Here is a 15,446-nt window from a genome sequence, read left to right as displayed (position 1 = left end):
CTTTAGATCCAGCGGTCACGTGACCGCCCGGTCTATAGGGCTGCGTGGGCGCCGGCTCTGCTCCTCTATGTATTACGCTACTTCAGTGCGATGCTGTGAGAAGCGGAAAAGGGAGAAGTGGTAATGAAACGTATCTCCCTTCTCCCTGGGTCCCCAGGAGTCTCTGACACTCGGAGACCCACTCCTGCTCCTGCGACTGCAGCAACATCGAAAGAAACATGTGAGGTGCATGGCTCATTATATCCATGGTCATATGATGTCACACAGGTGCACGGCTAGTTATATCCCTGGTCATGTGACGTCACACAGGTGCACGGCTTGTTATATCACTGGTCATGTGATGTCTCACAGGTACACGGCTCATTATAACACACAACTCTGATTACTCTCTGTGATCTGTGCATCTGTGAGACATCCCATGACCAGTGATATAACTAGCCGTGCACCTGTGTGACATCACATGACCAGGGATATAACTAGCCGTGCACCTGTGTGACATCACACGTCCAGGAGCAGATTTCTATGCACTGGAAATTAACAATGAAGTTTCCTATAGCAGGACAGCAAGCCATGAGGCATTGATACAGAAAGTATACTGGAAAATTGTATAACTTTTTATTATACAAACAATGCCTTTTATTTGCTGAAACAAGAACGCACCTTTAATATAGGGCAGGACACATTCTCCATAATTGGAAACATCGATAACTGTTGCCAAGACATAAGGATCCTGAAGAACTCTCTGAATTCCTCAAACATTCTTAATAGGGCATATAAAATAGTAAACATTAAGTAGGCCCCGCAGTTGCGGGTGACTATACAACAGCTTTTGCTAGTTCCAGCTATGTATTATAAATTCCTTATAACCTGTTTCGGCACAGACCTGCACACTACTGGGGTATATGGAGAACATCACTGCTGCTTCTCGGTGATAGATCGGGGATTATTGGAGTAACAGTCTGCGGCGGTATTACATGTCATTGCTAATGCTGACAGTGTAATTAATGGCTGTTTCATTATGAGATCCAGCAAATGACAGTGTGCATGCTAAGAATATGTAGGGTTACTGCGACTTTATTGTTGGAAAAAAAACACTTTGAAGGTAGCTGAATCATATTTCATAAATCATAGTCAAGACCGCACTGAAGGGACAACCATAGGGCAGACCGACACAGTTGACAAAAGAATTTTTGCTGGTTCCCTGTATTTACCAAGTGCATTCCTACAGTCATGGAGAATCATAAAATGTTCCCATCTTGTGAGCTAACATTCTGCATTGTAGTGTAAAAGCAGAAGTAACAACCTCTTAGAACTGATATCGCTCCAATACTGCATGTGGGTTCATTCAGTGTCTACAAAACCAACATCCTATGAACTTGCACCCCATGTCTCACTGTATAGGCAGTCCCCAGGTTACGTTCTTAAGTTGAATTTGTATGTAAGTCGGAGCTGTATATTTTATAATTGTAGCTCCAGACAAATTTTTTTGATCGCTGTGATAATTGGATTTTAAAAATGTTGGGTTGTCATAAGAACCAGGATTAACAATAAATCTTCATTACAGACACCTGTGATAACTGTTACAGCTGTTTATTGTAGCCTAGGGCTGAAGTACAGTAAATTACCAATTACCAGAGATCCGTTTGTAGCTAGGGGTTGTCTGTAAGTCGGGTGTTCTTAAATAGGGGACCGCCTGTATAAATATTCAGTGCTTCCAGGAGTGGTACAAGTAACCATAGCAAAACTAAGGGCCCCTACTACAACATGACACTTTAATCAGCACAAACGGCTTAGATTACAATATATACATTGATGACAGGGACAATACACACATTTTTGGGGACAATCGGCACTACCCAATGACATCATTGGACAGCAGCGACCCTTTCCAAAATGGCAATCCGCTCATCATTATTAGTAAATTAACCTATACAAAATTCTTAGTGACGTGGACTCCTTCATATACATGTGAGAAAAATTAATATACACTATATAAGATCATCTTACATTACAAAGGTCAGAATAAAATGTACTGTAAATAGAATAAACACATCAATATTCAGAAGGTAAATGCAATTGATTGTGCTGTTAGCCGAGAAGCCCTGAGGACCTCTCTATGGTGCTCTGGTCTTGTGTGACCTCTCTTGAGAAAATAATAACTAATAAATCCTAATCAGAATCATCTACTTTGAAAGGGAAAGATAAAAATAATATACATATTATCAGAAGCCGTGGAGGGCATCCTATAATCATTGTCCATTATACCGGGCCCTCGCTGGATTCTAGCCAACCCCTTAGGCATGCATAAACATACTTTTAAGTTAATTCCTGTTATTAGGTTATGTTTTTAATTGTGATTGTATTAGAATGACAGTGCCATTTATTATGGTGAGTCTTAGGACAATCTTTGGGTAGAACATAAAGTACTATTGGCAATGCCAAGTATACACTCATGGAATCTGCCAACAATTGAAGTTCCAAGCCGGTTCTCAGCATTGAAATGTACTTGTGTGACTTACCTTACTGAGAATGTATATGATGTCACCATGTTTAAAGGACAGTTCATCAGGTTGATCTCCTGCGCAGTCCCATAAGCCTCTGTAGTAATTTGCATAGTCGGTCTCCTTTGCTATGAAAAAACCATAAAACAAAATTACTAAACTGCAACAAATCAGAAACAAATTCCTACAGGTGCATTGTAATGAATGGCTCTTCAAACTTCAAACATGATGAATCCCTATGGTATTTTCAAAATCTACTTTTTTTAGATGGCACAACTTTCTTTATTTATACAAAGAAGGGAACCGCTATGGGGCAAAACAAGGCCCCATACTTATATATCTTCATATGCCTTGTTTAGGCATCTCCAGTTTCTTTAGTTAATGGGTAAATATGTTTTTTCCCCAAAATTACTAAAGAGCTGCACTTCTTCTTGAAATTAGACCTAATAGGGATATATAGTCGGGAATTTTTTGTGAGCCTCATTGAGGAAAGGGATTGATGTAATTGATGACAATCTTTGTAGAATGCTGCTAAATATACTGCATACATTGGTACACAGTAGGCTATGAAATAACATATATATTTTATTTTTTCAGGACATAATATGCTTTTATAAGTTAAGATAAAGTAGTTTGTAACCAGATCTTACAGATTTATATTCTTTATCACATACAGTAACAGAGAGAGTAACAAAAGAGTAACAATGTTTTAAACTTTGCCTTCCATCTATTTTACATATGCTTAGTTATGCAGTTACTGTATTTCTCTTAATAATCTAGATTTTATCTATTTTATTATCTATTTTGTCAACATTTACTGAATCCTTCTGGGCATGCTCTCCATTGAGTATTTTTCCAATGTTGGGGCCTAATGGGCAAATGGGTTCTACTGGCATTTTTTATTCAACTCTAGCCACAAGGGCTTAATTGGGTTGAGGGTATAGGTACTGTGGGGGCTATTTCAGCAACTCTACTTCATTGTCATTCAACCATTTCTTTGTCAATCTAGATGTATGCTTTAGGTTGTTGTCCTGTTGAGAAAGATATGTCATCCTTTTCATACCCTTAGTATGGATTGTATGAAGAAAATCCTTTTTGTATTATTCCATCTGTCATGGCACTCACATGATGCAGTTTAGCACATTTTTTTGCCTAGAGATGTATGTTTCCATTTTTCTTTTCTTAACTGCGACACCCATATTTAACTCACATGCAGTCCACTTCCTTCTGATCCTCCTTGAGATGGTTCTACTCCTTCATTGAAGTCCAGCTGATTAAACTTTTTAGATTTGATTAGTAAAGGCATATACTTATCTATATAAGAGCTCACAGCTCATAATGCATTTCAGAGCAAACCAGAATCATGAGTTTTAAAGAACTGCCCAAGGAGCTCAGAAACAGAATTGTTGCAAGGCACAGATCTGACCAAGGTTACAAAAGAACTTCTGCAGCACCCAAGGTACCTAAAAGAGCTCCCCAATCCTTACATGAAGAAGTAGTTTGGGATGACCACAACTCTTCCTCTACCTGGCTGTCTATCCAAACTAAGCAATCATGGGAGAATGGGAGATGGGAGAAAGTTCCACAAAGTCAACTATCACTGTATCCTCCACCAGTAGGGCTTCATGGCAGTGTGTGCCGATGGAAGCCTCTCTTCAGTGCTAGACATATGAAAACCTGCATGCAGTTGAAAAAAACACATAAAGGATTCCCAGACTATGATAAATAAGATTCTCTGGTCTAGGTGTAAAAGACCATGGATGCATGATGTTCTTTCATGTGATCAGATACATACATAGTGTAGATTTTGTAAATGTTGGGTAAAGGACCTTAGATGACATCACCCTGGTCACATGATATGAAGTTCTAAATGGTGAGGAGGCATATGGTATGGGGCGGAGTAGATGGAATGGGATGGCCAAGAATTACACTCTCCCTTTGATACCAGGCAACATAAACTTGATTTTATGGGGATGTGAAGGAAACTAATTTCAGCCAAAACAAGGGTGTCAGTTAATTAACAGAGCTCTATGGAAACCTGTCACTGGCTGTATATGTGAAAAATGTGGTGAGAGGTTCCCTTTAAGTCTGCCATACACACCATTACCTGATTGATTACAGAAGACTCAACACTAGACATGCAGATTAATGTGTAGATCTCCTCATGCTTATGACATATAAAAATGTAGAGTAAATCTGATCTAAGGTGGAATCTCAGGAGTTAACTTAAAAGTAGCCGAGTGGCATTAATTAGAGGGAAAAAAAAAAACAATTCTCGTGCCAAATATTTTGACAAGATACCATGTGTTTGACAATGGCAATCTGCATGTAAATTGCATCATTTGATTTGATGGAAGCATAAACACAGTTGAGACTTTACCGCCAATCTAAGGTTGTTATAAGATCTTTAAACAGCAGGCCCAGTGGATTCCATAGCACTTTATAACCCACATTTACATATCATTAGCAAGTTGTGTGCATAATGCATAGATCAGGAATAAATTACGCTGAAGTAACTTAGTATGCTAAAAACACTTTATAGACAGGTTTACTAAATGAACAGTATTGATAACTGAGCGCTCATAGAGAAAGTGGGACACTTAGCGATAAATCCTTTGAGTTCCTCCACGTGAGAAAACGGCACCAATAAATTGCTAATTGCACAATATCAAGGAAAACAGGCAACTTATTCTAGAATTACTAGTAATGCTAAGTCACCGACAAGCTTGACGAATCCTTAATAGAAAAGATGCAATTTCATGATCGAGCAAAAAATATGTTGCACCTTGTGGGCAATTAATTTCTTTTATATTCCCAAATGCTAGAGAAGCCGAGTAATAGCTTCAGGGTAGGCAACATCTCACTAATGATGAGAGTGCTCGTAGTATTCCGCAGCTTCCGCTGATTTCACTGTATTTTCGACTATGTGACACAGGTGGAGGTCCAAGTCACCATTCCCTATCAATGGGGATTTTATGATTTTATGACTTTAGGATTTATTAATAAAGGCGGTCCCCTACTTAAAGACGCCTGACTTATAGACGGCCCCTAGTTACCTCCCTCTCCAATGTGACCTCTGGTGAAGCTCTCTGGATGTTTTACTTTAGTCCCAGGCTGCAATCAGCTGTAAGATCTCTGTAATGAAGCATTATTGATAATCCTTGGTCCCATCACAGCAAAAATAATTGAAAATCCAATTGTCACTGTGACAAAAAATTTTTTTGCCTGGAGCTACAATTATAAATTATACATTTCCGACTTACATACAAATTCAAGTTAAGAACAAACCTAAAGACCTATCATGTACATATACAAAAAGTCCCCCAGCTCACCTGGATCTTGCGGCAACTTAGTCCGCTAGCACGGATCCACCCCGCTGCTGGGCAATGTAGTCCACAAAAAAGAAATTTCCGGATCCAGCTAGGTGCAGATTAAAATCGCCTTTATTCGATTTTCAGGGCATCCATCAGATAAAATACAGGTGGCATGGTATAATCGTCAACGCGTTTCTAGCACATACAAGTGCTCTTAATCATGACTTAGTCATGATTAAGAGCACTTGTATGTGCTAGAAACGCGTTTAATCTGCACCTTTAATGTGCGTTTAATCTGCACCTAGCTGGATCCGGAAATTTCTTTTTTGTGGACTATCATGTACATAACCTGAGGAATGCCTGTAGATAAGGTTGATTGATAAATCCGTTCCATCCTTTTAGGCTAAATTCCTACTTACAATGTAGTACTTACTTTCAACCACAATTTTCACCACATTTTAATGCAGTTTGGAAAATGCAAATTGGCGAATCTTAAGCCTTGCCCTCTTTTTGACATGCAACACCCCATGTTGTGCATATGTGTGTGTATTTAGTCATACATTCTTTATTTGTGGCCTTTTTATTGCTCTTACTATCTTCTTCACATGTTAGTTCTCTTGTTTTCTTGACTCAATGTACCTTTGTACAGGCAGTCTCTGTGGCAATTGGATTTTAAAAATGTTGGATTGTCATAAGAATTAACAATAAATCTTCATTACAGACACCAGTGATAACTGTTATCGCTGTCTATTGTAGCCTAGGATTAAAGGACAGTAAATTACCAAAATCCAGAGGTCCGTTTGTAACTAGGGGTCGTATGTAAGTCAGGTGTTCTTAAGTAGGGGACCGCCTGTATTGTCTTTTTTTTCAACTTTTGTGGTGCAAATGCACTTTACAACTTCCTTCAAAGTTTGCCATTGTCTTGTTTTCTGCAGAGTTATCACCCAGAGCCAGGTGTTACAGTTGCAACTTTATGCAAAAAGTCACAAAAAAGTCGCAAAGAATTCGCAAATCCATACCTACTGTTGTCAGACTTAGGAAAGCTAATTAAGACTTCATAGCGACTTTTGGGACATTTACCATATGAGCCACCAACAGTACAGTATTGGCACAATAGGGCATCTTATATAGGGCAAGGTTCCGGTCGGGGGCAGCCTCCTAGGGCAATCACAAACATAATAAAGACTTGTCACACCTGATTTTTGCAGCTTTGGCAGTCGGCTTACATACAGGACCATAGAATCCACCGTATCCACCGTATCCAACTCCCAGCATTAAGACTAATGCTGGGAGTTGGGGACAATGGCAACATAATAGTGATTAATAATTCATTTAAGCATAGACTTTAAACTGAAAGGAAATCTACTTCCTATGACTGTGGTAATCTTCTTATATTTATTATCCATGGCATCCTTCCAAAATCAAATTTAAAAATTATACTAATGATCAAGAAGGTCTCTGGGGGGGACATCAAAAGAGACCTTCGTTGCTTCAACTTCACAGGCAGTTACACTCTTCCCTGCTCTCTCAGCACTTCCCCCTTCCCTCTGCCTGATGTACGCCACATAGAAAGTTTCAGCACACAACAGGAGGGGGAAGTGCTCCTGCACAGTGTAACAGCCTGTGAATCTACAATAAAGAGGGGCTCTGTTAATGCCACCAGAGCCCTTCTGGCTCTTATAACAGCCCACCGGTCGGGTCATGTTACAAATATTGTGTGCCTTCAATTTCTCCCAGATGTAGGGCCTGCTTATCCTGCAATCTGTGTAGTTCCATAAGAAGTTGCCTTTATGAACATGTCTTTTTCAGAAACACTGCTAGAAGCAGATTCTAAGCACTCCAGCCTGGAACTGCCTAAACCAGGCTGTGAGCACCCTTTGCCGAACACAATCCAACCAGTAACCTGGGACCCGGGCCAGTTAGACTTTTTGCTTGGCCTGTTTCCTCTGTTGAGTTGGTGTACTGGAATAAAGGCACCATGAGTTGATGTTTCACACTCTTTGTCTCAATGTGATCCCTGTAAGCCTCATTACATCAAGGGCCTCCCCTTTGCCATCTACCCAAAGATCTTCACACATCAGTAGTGCTCCGGGGAGAACTGTTTCCATGCACCCGCAGAATCTCTCTCTTTCTTGGAATCCACCTGTCAGACACCTGCCCGTCATGGACGAGGCATATTCCACCTGTAGGCCGCGCTTAAGCCTGCCATTGAGGTACAAGTGGAATCCAGCTTCCCCCAAGCCAAAAGATCAAGCCCGGTGGTAATTTTAAAAGTTGATTTTAGAAGGAAGGAGGCAATGGATAACAAATATAACAAAGGTTTATCATGCTAGATTTTGATGGTAGATTTAATAGTGAAATAGTTGATAGTAAAGGACACTGGATATAAGGGGTTAAGAGTATGTTCTATGACGAGTTATATGAGTAGACAGGAAAGTGACTTTGCCGTGACTGGCACTGAACAGAAAGCAGAACTTACAAGTGTGTAAGACATTTTTAGTGCCTTGCAGTGGTGACATACAGTATGATGTGCTTACTTCCTTTCTGTAAAACACAAAGCGAGCCGAAACACTCATGGAAACCTGTTTCTGCTTTCCTGTGCGGGCCCTGAAATCAGCCTTTGTTTCCTGTCCACATGTCACATGAGGAAAAGAATGAAAAAGGAACTTCCTGATCATGGTCTCCATGTCCACCCTTCTCCTGACAGCAGGAGAGGAGTGATGTATATGGCACGTACAGCCGAGAGGGCGACCCAGACTACATTTCCTTACAGGACGCAGTTAAGATAGGGCCACCATGCTTTTGCTTTTGCAGAGGTGCTAAGTCCTGATAAGAAGCACATCTTCTGCTCTCTGACGTTGTGTAATCTGTCTGTATTATTATGAGTACAATGTCTACTCCATCCTCTTCTTAGGAAGCCTTCAGATGCCTCATGTCATATGGTGCTTGTGATATCACAAATGTATAGTTGCTATAATTCTCCTTGTAGGAGCCGGTGTAATCTAATGATATCACTCTCCTCCTAAATGGAGCTTACAATATAGTTTGGCTAACACAATTTTAGAGCTGAATCATATGGAAGCCAATAAAGGTCTTTTACTTTATGGAAAAAAATATTTTCATTACTATCAGGTATTCATTGCGATGGATGTTGGACTACCGTCTATTTGCATTTGGGGAGACAGGGGAATGAGTAGCCTGAAAAGGCCTTTTGAGAATGTGGTGACATCTAATATTAGATGTCTGCACTGTTTCCTTTATGGATCAAGGAGAGGAGGGGGGCATTGTTCGTCCTTGTCTGGTACCTTATATTACAGTGGAAAGATGAAGAGAGGACAAGTGTCGGGTCAGTGTTTTCTATCTTTTATAAATCAAACCAAATCCCACATGTTAAATTCAATGTGGTGAAGAAACCAATCTTAAAGTGTAACTAAACTTTAAAGAAATTTTTTTTTTTTATTTCATAAGTAAAATGATAATAGTAAAGTTTGTAATATGCTTCATTAAGTAAAGCAGCTACTCTGTGCTATTTTTCTGCTCTTTCTCCTGCAGTGAGCAGTGTATCTGAATGTCTTTTAAGGTCCATCCACTTCAGACAGATAAGGAGGCTAATGGTCAACTCTTTTCATATCTAGACAATATTTCCATTGATGATTCCACTCTATAATGAGATTATACTTTCCAGGGACCAGAATGAGTCATTCAGCACTTAATTAATCAGCTGTCACTGGATACAGGGCAAAAGGCTGATTTAAACAAAATGCTAAAATAAAGAAAGGCAAAGGAAAAAGGACACAGACTTTTTTCATAAAGTACAAAGTTTACTCTTTATGCAATTTTGTCAAAGGTTTAGTTACACTTTTAGGCTGGATTCACACTGCCGTTGCCTGCCGTACCGTAGCACGGCGGGCACATGGCAGCGCACGGGGAGAGGAGGAGGAGGTGAGAGCTGCTCACCCCGCCCCTCCCCATAGGGACATATGGCGCACGGCGCCATATGCCGTGAAACATAGGACATGTCCTATCTTTTCATGGGATACGGAGCTCCTTCAGGGGGCCGTGCAGCCATTGCCGTCTGTGGGGACCTATGTTGGCCTTATATACGTTGGCCGTATATACGTCGGCCGTATATACGTATCCCATGCGGCTGTGTGAATGTAGCCTAAGGTGGATTTATATAATTATATACATATATGGTGAATTTTCCCCAATAACAGCTTACAGAGGAAAAACAGAGTACTTTGTTTAGATGAGGAATTTGGTCTCGATTTTATACCCTGTTGCTGTAGAGAACACCTGTATGATTGACTGAGCTGAGTGTGCATGTGCATGATGTTGTTGAGAGGAATTAGCTGTTGACCATAGCTTAAGGGTTAAAGGAAATCTGATTCATTCCCTAGAAAGCACAAACACAAATAGAATCCACTTTGCACCCTGATGCAGGATATAGCCTTGTAATAGTTTTATAAATATACTTATGAGCTGCAAGTGCTACGGGGGGGGGGGGGGGGTGGAAATAGCCCTGTGAGACTTTTTAGAAGTGAAAGTGCTGAAAAACCTCAATATGACTTTTTTGAGAAATTTTTTTAACAACAAAAAAAACCAGGAAACCCAATGATAAATAACCCCCATACCCATCTTGTGAATTACAAAAAGGTATAATTTTTGGACACCCCATAGTGTCTAGTGATCCACTTAAGGATTATGTACGTGGATGATTAAAAACTCTAATGCTAAGAAGACATTACCTTCCATATTGGCCAAATATGGTGCAATTTGTAGGGTTAGAGATGGTAACAAATAACGCTATAGTATCAGACTACAGAAGAAGACTCTCATTGAAGGCCCCTGCTTCGAGACTTGTGTCCTCCTCTAATTTCCATGCATCTGCTGTAGTCGTTGGCCTCTCTTTTCTCCGATTCGATTGCTTTTTGCTATAATCATATGCAATGAAGATATGCATGGCCAACATTTAAACAGCCTGCAGATCAATTAGTGGTCTTAGGTTTATCTGATTTTTATCAAAGAAGACAGAACTGTGGGTCGATTGTCAGAGCCTGTGTCAAGTTGACCTTTTCACAAACGTCTACATTGCCAGTCCCCTGGGTTACTTGTTGTCCCCTGTCAGCCTCTGAATGGCAGAAGTCTGTTCTGTTCAAGCACAAAGTATACACAGATGTCTATATTACATTCTCATAGGTGTGACAGCGACTGCATGTTGTATCTAGAAACTGTCCTTTAGCGGTGACACTTCCTCAATGATGATAAGCTAATTTATGCAAGTAAATCTCCTTTGTGCAGAAATGAAAGCTAATTGAGTCATTACCAAGTAATTCAGGGAGGAATGTCTTGTATAAACCGGCTTACTTTAGAAATCCTCCTCAAGTGTGTTTTGTGAATCCTGAAAAACACGGCAGTAGCTTAGCTGCCACACAACAGACAACTTTTACAGATGTGAATCTATTATAGCTAGACAATTCATGTGTACATGGCAATCACCTGGAGCAGCGCTGGTAGGAGCCGGACTTATGGGGGTCCTCAAGGGTTTCGGGATCTCAGGTGCGCTCACTGGATTGTCGGTCTCCTCTGAAATACAAACACACATTGAGTAGGTTGGAACTACAAGTCAAGAAAATGCAGAAAATGTACAAAATAAACAGAAAACTACAATAGCTCATCGATGAAACAATGGCTGCACGTTGTTGGGCTATTGTTAGTGGCGGTCAATACATGGTTTCCTCTGTAGAGATCTATACAAAGGAGGGGAAGTGGACAAGACAACAGGTAAGAGTACAAACAGCTGCAATGCAAACATTTTCACAACAGCCTGCCAATATGACTTCATGTGTTACTCTGCCGGTGACAGATCGCTCGGCCTCCCCTGTCCCATCAATCTTTGGCGTCCCTCCTGAAATTGTCAGCCAGATTGACAACTTTCCAAAATGGAAACCTCAAGTCTTTTCACGTGGCCTAAAGGAGGCAACATCTCTGGTCACTTGGAATCAATAGACTGCAGATAATAGGTGATAGCCCCTAAAAAACGTCAAGGAATGTAACTTCATTGTCTATTATGGCGCAGCTCTACATTACACTGCAAAGAAGTAGGACATGGGTCTTTGTAATAGGTCACTTATAGTAATTATATTCTGTAATACTGTACAGCTGGATGCACCCTAATATTCCCTAATGATTATTATTTTGGGAAGTGGAGCTGTCTAAACATGTAAAAATATACATATATATATATATATATATATATATATATATACACATATATGTATAGGCTCCTATGGAGATGGGAGGGATGAGCAGGGTAATCCATGGTTTGTGACAATAGAAAAAATACAATCCTGTGCAGGGGGCCTTTTAACAATAAAAAAAAAAATCTCCCCCAAAAACACGTGGATCTATTGCCACAAAACTATATGTAGGTAAATGTATGTAAATCTTTGTTTGTCAAACAATAAAAACTGTTCTTAAAAAAAAAAGAGCAGTCATATTTTTCTCAAATGAGTCAAGTTTAAGGGCTGCAAGTTTAGAGTGTCACTTTAAACTATAGAACTTTGGTTCAATGGCACCTAGAAACTTTTGGTGTCATATTAAAGATAGGATTCAAATTTTTCAGATCATGTGTTTCTATAAGCTAAAGAACCCCAGAGATGCAGGAAGGATTTTTTTTTTCTGTAGCTCATATTTTAAACTATGTCTTTAACCACTTGTATCCCTGGTTCTGTAGCTCACAGAGCTACAAGCCTGTTGCAATCTGCAAGATAAGAAAGCATGTTTATAGGTGAAGTAGCTCTCCCCCTGCAGCTTCTAAACTTAACTTATCATCAACTTTGGAGGAGATAGAGGTAAACAGGTGAGATTTCACAAAAAAAAGTCATCCTAGAAAGTAATTTCTTACCCTAACTGAATATTCTCCTACCTAGTGGGATAAAATCTGGTGACAGGACCCCTTTAATGGGATTGTCTCATGAAGAAACCAGTGTCTATATTCCCTATTATGGTGCCATAATGCTTGGAAGGCTACTTAATGGATGGTATTAGAAGCACAGCCAATTCTCTGAATGTCACTATGTTGTTTTTATGTTGTCCTGGATAGCCCCTTTACCGACATAGACCAGATAAACTGCAATAATGAGAGATCTGCTAAATACAGAACACTAGAAGAGGTTGCCAGTTCATTTTTTGGGGCAGCACAGTGACTTAGTGGTTAGCATTACAGCCTTGCAGCGCTGGGGACCTGGGTTCAAGTCCCAGGGTCAACATCTTCAAAGAGTTTATATGTTCTCTCCGTGTTTGTGTGGGTTTCCTCCGGGTTCCTCCAGTTTCCTCCCACGCTACAAAACATACTGGTAGGTTGATTACCGTATATATATGAGTAGTAGCCGAGTTTTTCAGCACTCAGCTTATACTCAGGTATAAAAAAAATTAACTCAGTACAGGGAGTCCCGGCTTACATACAAGATAGGTTCTGTATGTTTGTTCTTAAGTTGAGTTTGTATGTAAGTCGGAACCGTATATTTATTATTGTAACCCCAGACAAAATTTTTTTGGTCTCTGTGACAATTGGATTTAAAAAATGTTGGATTGTCATAAGAACCAGGATTAACAATAAAGCTTAATTACATGCACCATTGAGAACTGTTATAGCTGTTTATTGTAGCCTAGGACTAAAGTACAGTAAATTACCAAAATCCAGAGGTCAGTTTGTAACTAGGGGTCGTATGTAAGTAGGGGACGGCCTGCTCCGTCTGCATCGCCTCTTCTTTCTTCAGGCTGGTGCCAGGACTGCGACATCTCTGCGCGCACGGAATGGTGAGTACTGAGTTTATTTTTTTTACGGTCTGGCAGGCTATATACTACAGGGGGATGGGTGTATACTACAGAGGGCTAGCAGGCTATATATTACATGAGGCTGGCAGGCTGTATACTACTGGGAGCTGGCTGGCTGTATACTACAGGGGGCTGGCTGGCTGTATACTACAGGGGGCTGGCTGTATACTACAGAGGGCTAGCAGGCTATATATTACATGAGGCTGGCAGGCTGTATACTACTGGGAGCCGGCTGGCTGTATACTACAGGGGGCTGGCTGGCTGTATACTACAGGGGGCTGGCTGTATACTACAGGGAACTGGCTGTATACTATATGGGGGCTGGCTAGCTATATACTACAAGGGGCTGGCAGGCTGTTTACTACTGGGGGCTGGCAGACTGTATACTACTGGGGGCAGGCTGGCTGTATACTATTGGGGGCTTGCTGGCTATATACTGGGGAGGCTGTGACCAATGCTTTTGCCACCCTCGGCTTATACACGAGTCAATAGGTTTTCCCAGTTTTTTGGTGTTAAAATTAGGGGTCTTGGCTTATACAGCTTTTGTTGCTGTACCAAGACAATGAGAAGGGTTCAGTGACAAACATTCACTCATGAATAGGCTTTAACCTCTTTAAGGGTTAATGGGTCAAATGAGTGGAACTAGAAGCATTCAGCACATATGGAGTCTCTTAAAAAATGAGAAACATCAATAGGGGTGGATTAAGGCTACATGCATACAATGTATGTCCGGCGTAACCGTATTACGGTGGGCATACATCGGTGCCAAGGAGAGGAGGCGGGGGAGAGTGCTGCTCACCCCCGCCCCTCTCCATAGAAATACACAGCGCACAGCGCCATAGAAGGCCATAGAAGCGTATGAGGGACATATATACGCCCCCCATACGTTCGTGTGAATGTAGCATAAGACTGTATGAATATTGTAGCCCCTGGAAGTCTGGAATCACTTCCTACATCTGGTACTGGAATCAGCTTTTTGGGGAATGGAAGATGTGTCTTCCTGCTTTCAATCTGTGGTTTCAGGAACTTTGAAGGACCTTCAAGGTCCTTGGAGGTCCTGAAATGGCTCTTGTGTACATGTGTATTGAGAGCAGGAACATAAGTACGAGGATTTTTGTGGGTAAAGGTCCTTCTCAGTATCAAAATATATGTGGGGTGTTCGGGTGGCCCCCTAGAAGGCTCAGGCCCTGGGCTACCGCCCAAACCGCCTCCACATCAGTAGTATAATTGATAATATAGTAGCTGGGGCCCTGATACAGATTTCTCAGTCTACAGAACTATCCTTTCAACTTTAGCAATGAGACATTTATGTTGCACATCACATGTTACATTACAGGCCATGTGTGCTCTAGCAGATTGTGGGATTTCTAATGTCCTTAATGAATATGTCTGAAATACATTAGATTTGGCCTACATTCATTTTAGGAGATGTCGATTAATGGCTCATTTACATTGCATTACAAAGCCTCATGCAGCCGCCCCGAGACATTAAGTGGTTTTCTAATAATAAATGATAGTTTGCGGTATTTATGTGTGTACATATGTGTCTAAGAATATGTGGCTTTCTATGCACTTTTTTTAACATTAAACAAAACCAGTTCTGCCATGTAAACCGATCCATCACGCTGCACAGATGGCTGTAGGGTTTTCATTAGATAGTTACCATGGAAATCACATGGAAAATCTGGAAGATTCCTACAAATAAGCAGCTTGTATTTACATGCCTCTCAGCTGCAATGTGGAGCGCGTCAACAAATTAACTTATTACAGGCAGTCCCCGGGTTACATACAA

General features: G+C 40.7%; 1 protein-coding gene across 1 annotated transcript in view; it reads right to left on the bottom strand.

Moving 5' to 3' along the window:
* Positions 1 to 15,446, bottom strand: part of SKAP2 (src kinase associated phosphoprotein 2) — a 172,402-nt gene that overhangs the window by 26,491 nt on the left and 130,465 nt on the right. Inside the window, exons 10-11 of the mRNA XM_072153735.1 lie at positions 11,315 to 11,401; positions 2,520 to 2,629 (exon numbers count right to left, since the gene is read on the bottom strand). Of these exons, the coding sequence (XP_072009836.1) occupies positions 2,520 to 2,629; positions 11,315 to 11,401 (197 nt within the window). The remainder of the gene's footprint in view (positions 1 to 2,519; positions 2,630 to 11,314; positions 11,402 to 15,446) is intronic.

Source organism: Engystomops pustulosus, chromosome 5 (assembly GCF_040894005.1).
Source record: "Engystomops pustulosus chromosome 5, aEngPut4.maternal, whole genome shotgun sequence".
NCBI classification, from domain to species: Eukaryota; Metazoa; Chordata; class Amphibia; order Anura; family Leptodactylidae; genus Engystomops; species Engystomops pustulosus.
This window is presented reverse-complemented; position numbering and strand designations above follow the sequence as displayed.